Source organism: Littorina saxatilis, linkage group LG3, assembly GCF_037325665.1.
Source record: "Littorina saxatilis isolate snail1 linkage group LG3, US_GU_Lsax_2.0, whole genome shotgun sequence".
NCBI lineage: Eukaryota > Metazoa > Mollusca > Gastropoda > Littorinimorpha > Littorinidae > Littorina > Littorina saxatilis.
This window is the reverse complement of record NC_090247.1, coordinates 26,762,119-26,771,858: the sequence shown is the minus strand read 5'-3', so window position 1 is coordinate 26,771,858 and position 9,740 is coordinate 26,762,119. Positions and strand designations below refer to the sequence as shown.

Below are 9,740 nucleotides of genomic sequence, written 5' to 3'. Positions count from 1 at the left end.
TATTTTTAAATTTGTGATGATATGTGACTGGGTAAATATCTAATTCGCATGCTGCTATCGTTTCTTTAACACGCTTGATAGTCTTAAAAGATGATGAAACACTGACCCATAAAATATATATATACTATCATATCATACGTACGGCTAGATAAGCCTTTTACCTGCTACATGGCTTCATCTGTAGTATGTTTTTGTGTCTGTTTGCTCGTGTTCAGCGTTTTTCTGGCATGCTTTCGGTTCAAATTAAAGGTTCAGACCAACCGCGAACATGAATTGTTTCCAGTGTTTAATGACAATCGTCACCGACCAAATATTCAAAGATTTCTCTTCTTGGCCCTTTATTCCAAAGTGATATATGTGACGTCATAAGCGAAAAGAGTTGGAGAAGACATCACAGTGCGAAGCATGTCTTCACATAAAACATTGTGTCACTTCTCCCAGGATCCAACAAAGAATTTTCGAAAAAGAAGTCTGTCTCGATGACTTCGTCATATCAGCAGAAAAAAATGAATCGTAAGGTCACTGCCAGGCTGTGCATGTATCGGTGTGGGACGTCATTAGTTTTGTTCTTGCATCAGGTGATGGACACGCCAGGGCTGTGTGATACGGATGGCGAAGACCAAGAACTGGCGACACGAATCACACAGTCTCTCTTCGCTGTGGCTCCCGGCCCGCATGTGGTTATACTGGTCATGAGATGTGATGCCAGATTTACTGACCAGGAAGTCAAGGTAAGGTGTATTATGATTGGGAAGGGGGTCGGGTGGTGGGGAGGGTTGGGGTGGAAAGAGAGAGAGAGAGAGAGAGAGAGAGAGAGAGAGAGAGATAGAGAGAGAGAGGGAGAGAGGTTGCTAGAGAGAGAGAGAGAGAGCCAGAGAGCGTGTGCGTGCGTGTGTAAGTGTATGTTTGTGTGTGTGTGTGTGTGTGTGTGTGTGTGTGTGTGTGTGTGTGTGTGTGTGTGTGTGTGTGTGTGTGTGTGTGTGTGTGTGTGTGTGTGTATGTGTGCGTGTGTTCAAACATGCGACCCAAGCATCCATGCACTTTGTCATATCTCTCCATTCTGAAAACAGGTGTGTGAGATGCTAAAGGACATATTTGGACCAAAGATGACTTCTTATCTGATAGCGATATTCGTCGGGAAAGATCTGCTTGACAAAGGAGGAGTCGACTTCAACCAGATGGTAAGTGAATTTTGGGCCTAAAGTTGTTGAACCAAGAGTGTTTTTTTTAAAGGTATACACATGTCCGTTCTATAAAGGGAAGCAACTCCGGTTGAATTACATTGATCAATAACATCCGAAATAATAATCGCTCTTTGTTTCAGCTGCAGAGGTCCAAGAAACTAAACTCCGTTCTCGAGGAAGCAGGCAATCGCTATCTTCTCTTCAACAACGACGCCAACGAACAGGGAAAGGCCGAGCAAGTGGAACGACTGATGCTCTTGGTAAAACATGTTGTCATAAAAAATGGTGGCGGCTGCTTCCGCCACAAGGTATGCCGGGAGTTAGACACGGCCATGGAAAATATGGTGAAAGAAGAAATTCAACGGAGAGTAGCAGCGACACTGCCAATGATGCACAAGAAAAACGTTTCGGTTGCACACGAAGATCAGCTTGCTTTTATGATGAAGGAACCTTCAAACAAGGACCAAGTGACAGATCTTGACGCTTCTGATGATGACGAAGATGACATAGACAAGCTCTGCACCCAAAACCACTCTCAGGCGGACATCCAAGTGTTGAACAGACAACGAGAAATGGACAATCTGAAACGTATAGGAGCGGTCAGATCCCTTACCAGAAATTTCTCCCTACCACTGCTACCCTCTCCTGCACCCCCGCCATTTGCACGGCGACCCGCTCCACCCCCACCCCCGGGACCACGGCCAGTCCTAAGAAATTTCAATCTTCCTCGTTCACACAGCGCGTCAGAAGGCCTGGTGTCTCGCCCACCACAGAAACCTACACGAACGCTCAAACCTCGACAGCAAAGCATGGTAAGCGCTGGTCTTTCGCACGGTAATCTACTCACAGGCCTAAAAGGGTACGGCGATTCTTCAACATTCTCAAAGCCACCACCACCACCACCACCACCACCACCAAAACCATCGCATGGAAATCTACTCGCAAGCATAGAAGTTTACAGCGATTCTTCAACAAGCTCAAAACCACCACGACCACCACCTCCTCCACCAAAACCAATCCCCCAAGGAGACTTCGGGGCGACGAGCTCGTTCTGGACAAACTTCAGCGACTACGTAGTCGACGTGGAGACTCTCCTAGATCAGATTCAAGACGAGCTAGGCGAGGATCTCACGAGGGCCGATACCGCTGACACAACCTTCGCTTACCAGCTTCCCCACAAGCGGCATCTGACTCTGACCCAAAAACAGCGCCTGGTGGAAGACGCCATGAAGAAGAAGATCCTCACCCACCCCGAGGAGCTGAACGACGCACAGAGAGAGGAGATGCAGAAGGCCGTTAAATCTGTCGGTCAGAGGATCAGAAAGGGGATGTCCAAATTTTCCCTAATGACCATTGATAAATGCCAGCTGATGTGAAATCCGTGAGGATTTACCAGAAAAGTGTGTACTCATAGTTTTTAAAACACTGTTAGAACAGACCACTTCAAGATCAGAGATGGAGAGTCCACAATTACACCGAAAACTGTGAGATGTATACCAGCTAATAAGAAGTATATGGACGTTTGTCAAAAAGTCGAATGAGAGAAAACTCTAAATACTAATTAGATCTTTCATATGAAAGGCACGAGTCGGTTCAACATCTCAGATCTGCCCAATCTTTTTTAATGGGATAAAAATAGACCACACTTTGGACACGTTCCAAAAATCAACATCCTGGCTGTTCCCTGTGCAGAGTAGGAATGTGTGATGAATGAGTTTCTTAACGGCCTCGAGAGCCAATTTGAACAATTAATTAAAGAACAACAACACCAATACCAACACCACGAACAACAGAACAAACAAACAAACAAACAAACAAGCAAGCAAACAAATTAACAAAGAATTCACACTGTGCCTTTAAAAAGACCCACGACAGTCTTTCAGCTTTTCTGATGCTTTCAAAAATGTATAGGTCTTAAACAAATTTCAATCTTTTTATTTGCTTAAAATAATGTATGTAATCTGAGGAGCTGATAACTTCTCTTGAACAGTTCCCTCAACATTTTCTATACTATTTTTGATAACATCAGCTCGTCGAAAAGCCCAAAGATGCATATGTTCTGCGCGAAGTTAGAATCCGGTTCCATTCTAGAATGGACCGGGTCCAAGTTGGAATTCTAACCCTGCGCAAATACAGGGGTGCCGTTCTAGAATGGTACCCTTGTTGCTGGTCCATTCTAGAATCGGCCGTGCGCAAGGTTGGAATTTGGGTCCAAGTTGGAATAGTCATTTCAGTTAGACTATCACACAGCCAAAGCCACAAATGTGGATTTTCTGTTTGTTTTTGTTTTTTGTGTGTTTGGTTGGGTTTTTTTTCGGGTTTTTTACACTTTACTCAAAGACATCGTGAATTGGGATTGTGATGTTCTGAAAGTGATTACGATTTTGAGAGACACTCAGCACTGATCGCTACGAACGGAAATTTCCGGACTGACAGTGTTTTGCCGATCTCGCTTGTAACTTTTAATCTTATTCATATACATGAAGTTGGTCTTCTGAATTGTGAAGATAAAGTCTTTAGCTTTGTATCGATATATAATATGACTATATAGTTTGAGCGAGGGAAAGGCTTTTTTTAATTTTTTTTTTAACTAGCTTTAACGTTCTATCAGGCATGCGCCTCTTAAGAACGGTGCTGCTTTGACCACAAGACTCGCAGCCATAGCAAACCCCTCGTTATGAGCGCCGACCACAACGAAAGCAATTGGCTGCGGTGGGCCCCACGAAAATCGGCAAAGGCGAGGCTCGTTTCTGTAGAAAATCGTCTCTGTTTTCTCCAAAATGACATATCATCCCATAACTGGCGTTTGTATTTCGACATAAGGTCTTGTGGCATCCGGCCAATCATCGATTTCATTCTTTCATTTGATTCATTTGTGAACGCTGAGCTTCGAGTATTTATGCTTTTCAGGGAAAATTTTTGAAAATTCTGACTTTCCACAGTTATTACGGAAAATCAAGCTTGTCAATCAAGATGCTGTGAATTGGAATGTCATTACTAATCATTAGTTGACCTCTGGCTCAAGTGGTGTCATCTTGCTACACGGTTGAATTGCAATTCGTCAATCTCTGCCGTCACTGGGCACTAAGAACGTCAGGAGCCTGTATTTTTTTCAAGGGCAATTAGAGGTTATTTGAAAGTATGACATGGTATAATGTTGTGATTTTGGAGAGAAAAATTAATTGACTGTCATTGCAATGAGGCTTGGTCAGAAATAAAGGGTATTCACTGATTTTAAGCTACAATTCAGTTGCTTGGAAATGACAGACCTCCAATCCATTTGTAAATCAAGTGAACTCTCTTGAATGATTGGTACTTCCTCTACAAATAAATGTGCACCAGGATATAATTCTTGGAACTTTGTTCTTTTGTGTAGTAGTAATGTAGGGTTGTAGGAGTTTGAAACGTGGGCATATCACAGTTTGGAAGGTAGGGATTCTGATAGATTAAATAAAAACTGTCAAACTTTTAGGCATGGAATTTCCCTTTGAGAGTATTTGTTGTGGTAGTACTACTACTATGAATTGCTTTCAATGTTTTCCCATAATATTATAAAACCAGACAAAAGTTGTTGTTGATTTCTGTTTTTGTTAATGTCAACTTTTTTTTAAACCTGTGACAACAGCTCTATAACTCACTCTGTCCTTCTGTTGGTCTGTCTGTCGGTTAGTCGGTCTGACCGTCTGTCTGTCTGTCTGTCTGTCAAAAAAATTGTCAAAAAACCGGACATTTCCGAGAGGGAGACAGCGCTGACATTGCAAGCGGCCGCAACCGGCTCTCATCACAACAACAACTGCCCTGCAAACATTACCGCCCTGGTAGTCCCCCTTGCTATGGTCTGCAGGGGCGGATCAGTTGCTTTGTAAGGGGGGGGGGGGGGGGCACTTTGAATCGAAAGTGAATGTGATGGGCGCCAAGCGCCCGAATTTGCTAGGGGGTCCGGGGGCATGCCCCCCCCGGAAAAAAATTTGCCCAAAGAAGCAAAATGGTGCCATCTGGTGCCATTTGAACTTAGAAATGGTCATAGAATCAGCATAGAAAAATCTTTTTTTTTTCTTCTTCTCTTTTTTTTTCTTTTTTTCGGGGGGGGGGGCACGTGCCCCCTGTGCCCCCCCCCCCCTCGTCCGCCCCTGGTCTGCCTTTGTTTATTGCGTACTCAGGAGTGTCAACTTTCTTGACATGACATGACATCGCAAGATCGCCAAAGGATTTTTTTCAGGGGTAGACAAATCAGCCCCATTTTATCAAAGGGAAGGTGCAGGTGGAGATAATTCAAGGGAAGACAACTCTGTCTTACCTGCAAACATTACGGCCCCCTTTATTCACTCTCGCGATGCTTCACGCATGTACCATTCTAGAATGGCACCTCTGTACTTGCGCAGGGTTGGAATTCCAACCTGGACCCGGTCCATTCTAGAATGGTACCGGATTCTAACCTCGCGCAGAACACATTCAATCAATTGACTCTTGAATCGAGAAGTTTAAGGAGGTTACTTGATACAGACAGTGATGCAGTTTTCAAGACATCGATAAAGCTTATGCTGAATCATTTTTTTTTATTCCCAGAAATGTACCATTGAATTGATGCAACAGCAAAAATAACACTAGATTGCTACAGTTTTGATTTTGCATAGAACACTCCGAAATAATTTTCGGGGAGCATCTCCCGCACCCGTAAGTTTTTTTCAATTTCAGGAGTTATTTCCCTCGTGTATTTTCATGCTTAACCTTTGCCGTGCTTCCTGGGTTCACCTGTACCCAGAGACACACTAAAATCATTGTAACTCTGGAACCATTAAAGGTATCGTTTTGAAATTTTTAAGTATCTCTCACACACCTAATTTGCTCTCTGTCTGCAAATTTTTAGTGTGTACATGACAAAACTTTAAAATTAATTGATTATGATAATTTACATAAACACTACCGATGGCGCGGGTTCACACAAACCCATACTTTTAAAGAGTAGTAGTGATTGTAACTATCCCTCTGCCGACGACGCGGGTTCTGCTACACCCATAAGCGGCGGAACAGTGTCTGTCTGCCTGTTTGTCTCCAAGAGACTGTCTGTCTCTCTGTCTGTCTGTCCGTATCTCTCTGTCTGTATGTCTGTTGTCAGTTGCTCTGTCTGTCTGTCTGTCTATCCGTCTATCTGTCTATCCGTCTATCTGACTGTCTGTCTATCTGACTGTCTGTCTCTGTCTCTCTCTCTCTGTCTCTCTCTCTCTGTCTCTCTCTCTCTGTCTCTCTCTCTCTGTCTCTCTCTCTCTTAGTCTCTCTCTCTGTCTCTCTCTCTTAGTCTCTCTCTCTGTCTCTCTTTCTTAGTCTCTCTCTCTCTCTCTTTCTTAGTCTCTCTCTCTCTTTCTTAGTCTCTCTCTCTCTCTTTCTTAGTCTCTCTCTCTCTTTCTTAGTCTCTCTCTCTTTCTTAGTCTCTCTCTCTCTCTCTTTCTTAGTCTCTCTCTCTCTTTCTTAGTCTCTCTCTCTCTCTCTTTCTTAGTCTCTCTCTCTCTCTTTCTTAGTCTCTCTCTCTCTCTTTCTTAGTCTCTCTCTCTCTCTTTCTTAGTCTCTCTCTCTCTTTCTTAGTCTCTCTCTCTCTTTCTTAGTCTCTCTCTCTCTTTCTTAGTCTCTCTCTCTCTTTCTTAGTCTCTCTCTCTCTCTTTCTTAGTCTCTCTCTCTCTTTCTTCTAAAGTCTCTCTCTCTCTTTCTTAGTCTCTCTCTCTCTCTCTTTCTTAGTCTCTCTCTCTCTCTTTCTTAGTCTCTCTCTCTTTCTTAGTCTCTCTCTCTCTTTCTTTGTCTTTCTCTTTCTTAGTCTCTCTCTCTCTCTTAGTCTCTCTCTCTCTCTTTCTTAGTCTCTCTCTCTCTCTCTCTTTCTTAGTCTCTCTCTCTCTCTCTCTTTTGTAGTCTCTCTCTCTCTTTCTTAGTCTCTCTCTCTCTCTTTCTTAGTCTCTCTCTCTCTCTCTTTCTTAGTCTCTCTCTCTCTCTTTGTTGGTCTCTCTCTCTCTTTCTTAGTCTCTCTCTCTCTCTTTCTTAGTCTCTCTCTCTCTCTCTTTCTTAGTCTCTCTCTCTCTCTCTCTCTTTCTTAGTCTCTCTCTCTCTCTTTCTTTGTCTCTCTCTCTCACTTTCTTAGTCTCTCTCTCTCTCTCTCTTTCTTAGTCTCTCTCTCTCTCTCTTTCGTAGTCTCTCTCTCTTTCTTAGTCTCTCTCTCTTTCTTAGTCTCTCTCTCTCTCTTTCTTAGTCTCTCTCTCTCTCTTTTTCTTAGTCTCTCTCTCTCTCTCTCTCTTTCTTAGTCTCTCTCTCTCTCTCTTTCTTAGTCTCTCTCTCTCTCTCTCTCTTTCTTAGTCTATCTCTCTCTCTCTCTTTCTTAGTCTCTCTCTCTTTCTTAGTCTCTCTCTCTTTCTTAGTCTCTCTCTCTTTCTTAGTCTCTCTCTCTCTTTCTTAGTCTCTCTTTCTCTCTTTCTTAGTTTCTCTCTCTCTCTTTCTTAGTCTCTCTCTCTTTCTTAGTCTCTCTCTCTCTTTCTCTCTCTCTCTTTCTTAGTCTCTCTCTCTCTTTCTTAGTCTCTCTCTCTCTCTCTTTCTTAGTCTCTCTCTCTCTCTTTCTTAGTCTCTCTCTCTCTCTCTCTTTCTTAGTCTCTCAGTCTCTCTCAGTCTCTCTCAGTCTCTCCCTCCCCCTCTCCCTCCCCTGCAAGAAGTCGGTGAAGGGAGAAACTCGATGCACCCACTGAAGTAGGGAACCCACCCCGTCGTTAGAGAAATAAACGGTAAAAACCCTCTTTCAAATGTATGGGTTCAGACAAACCCGCATCGTTGTTAGAGAAATAAACGGTAAAAACCCTCTTTCAAATGTATGGGTTCAGACAAACCCGCATCGTCGGGCGTGTGTAGTCAAAAGCGGCATCCGGCAAAGGTTAAATGCTGTGAGTGTGAATGATGCATGTGTAATCTGATAACAAGATCATTGATGCTAATTCTATTGCTAATGTATACATTTGATTTTGTAATTTACAGAAGCAGTCATTCCTTTGCCCTCCGCATCTAGTGAGAGCTTAGGACCAGGGCCAGATCATGCCTTTGCAAAGAGGGACACGACTACCTGTGAGGGTATTGTTATTGGAACACAGACTACCTCAAGTTGGCAGAGCTGCAGATGAAAATTACATAACAGGCCTCTGTGATTAATCGTCTGACTGAAGATGTTTCTGGCTTGAAGAAAGACAACATGAAGCTAAAGGAGAACATACGCTCTTTTTCTGTTGATTCTCTTCTGAAAAATGACACTGCAGTATGGTTTTACGCATATGGTGATCTTTCGGAATGCATGTACCTACTTCGTAAAAAAGGCAGGTCTACATTACTGGGTTGATGAGCTGCCAAAGGCCACATCACTCCAAAGAGCAAGAAGCTTATTTGTCATGTAATGGTTTATATAATTTACTCTGGTACTGTATAGAATAAAGGGCCCATTATCAATCAAATCTCTGGTCTGGTCGAGTTTGTTTCATAAATGATTGTATGTGAGCTTACGAACATAACGATTTCCACTTTAAATAAATGTGATCAAGATAATTAGGTAGACAACATGCATGTCAAGAGACGTTTATTCCTTATTATAATTGAAGGATATTATCTATATCTATATATATATATACGACTTGTGTCTGTGTGTCTGTGTCTTCGCGATGCACGGCCAAAGTTCTCGATGGATCTGCTTCAAATTTGGTGGGTTTATTCACAGAGACCCCGGACACAACCTCATCGATGAGATATTTCAACACGTGCTCTCAGCGCGCAGCGCTGAACCGATTTTGGTTCCACCTCAGCTACCCGGGCCCCCATACCGACACACCAAAGCCGCTAGACCACATCACAACGCCAAAGTTCTCGGTGGATCTTTTTCAAATTTGGACACCGTATTCAGCTACACCCCGGACACAATATCATCGATGAGATATTTCAACACGTGCTCTCAGCGCGCAGCGCTGAACCGATTTTGGTTTTTGTGTTCATTTCACCATTACAAGTAACTCTTCCTTATCTTCTCCAGGTTTTCAGCGTTTACCTCCCTTCCTTCGTATGGTGCACTATAGTATGAGGGGGCATCTTCGGATATTCCCGGCGTTCTGTTACTATTTTTAGAAGGTCACCGCAGTGTCCAGAACGTAAATTGGACCCGTAAATTATCCTCACTGTAAAAGTGCAAAGGTCGAATCAATTTATAGCCACGCGAAAAATACACTGTCATCTATCTCTCTATATATACGGCTTCTCTGTGTTTGTGTGTGTGTGTGTGTCTCTCTCTCTCTATGTGGGCAACACCTGTGGATTGTTCAGTTCTGTTTGTGATGTGGTCTGGCGGCTTTTGTGTATTTGTATGTACTGGCCTTCCTTTGAGAAGCCATAACAGATCAAAAGGGCTTAGAGATAAGCTCTAAATTGCTCAATCCTGTTTGAGTGGAGTTCGCCTCCAAAGGTGATTAACACGGTTACATTCGTCGACAAGGATGGGACTCGATATGGTCAGGAATGGCATTATGGCCACTGAATCATTTTCGTGCTGTTCCC

The 9,740-nt window shown here is 43.2% G+C and overlaps 2 protein-coding genes across 3 annotated transcripts in view; both read left to right on the top strand.

The window, feature by feature from the left end:
• The window catches only part of LOC138961150 (GTPase IMAP family member 4-like), a 3,302-nt gene extending 2,224 nt beyond the window's left edge, over window positions 1-1,078 (top strand). The window contains exons 4-5 of the mRNA XM_070332749.1: window positions 579-738; window positions 1,071-1,078. Coding sequence (XP_070188850.1) covers window positions 579-738; window positions 1,071-1,078 — 168 coding nt within the window. The remainder of the gene's footprint in view (window positions 1-578; window positions 739-1,070) is intronic.
• An 18-nt stretch (window positions 1,079-1,096) lies between these two features.
• Window positions 1,097-8,749, top strand: LOC138962010 (protein diaphanous homolog 1-like). 2 transcript variants are annotated; one of them, XM_070333702.1, is made up of 3 exons: window positions 1,097-1,181; window positions 1,325-2,584; window positions 8,187-8,749. In XM_070333702.1, the coding sequence occupies exons 1-2, from the start codon at window positions 1,107-1,109 to the stop codon at window positions 2,558-2,560; spliced, it is 1,311 nt and encodes a 436-aa protein (XP_070189803.1). In that variant the 5' UTR covers window positions 1,097-1,106; the 3' UTR covers window positions 2,561-2,584; window positions 8,187-8,749. The 2 variants fall into 2 exon arrangements, with proteins under 2 accessions (XP_070189803.1, XP_070189802.1); XM_070333701.1 differs by lacking the exon at window positions 8,187-8,749 and having other exon boundaries at window positions 1,325-3,241.
• Window positions 8,750-9,740: the final 991 nt, after the last annotated feature.

Excerpts from the sequence above, each read along its gene's own strand:
- LOC138962010 (XM_070333702.1), top strand. The coding sequence starts at position 1,107 with ATGACTTCTTATCTGATAGCGATATTCGTCGGGAAAGATCTGCTTGAC. Across the intron at positions 1,182-1,324 it reads GAGTCGACTTCAACCAGATG|CTGCAGAGGTCCAAGAAACT; the intron begins GTAAGTGAATTT and ends TCTTTGTTTCAG.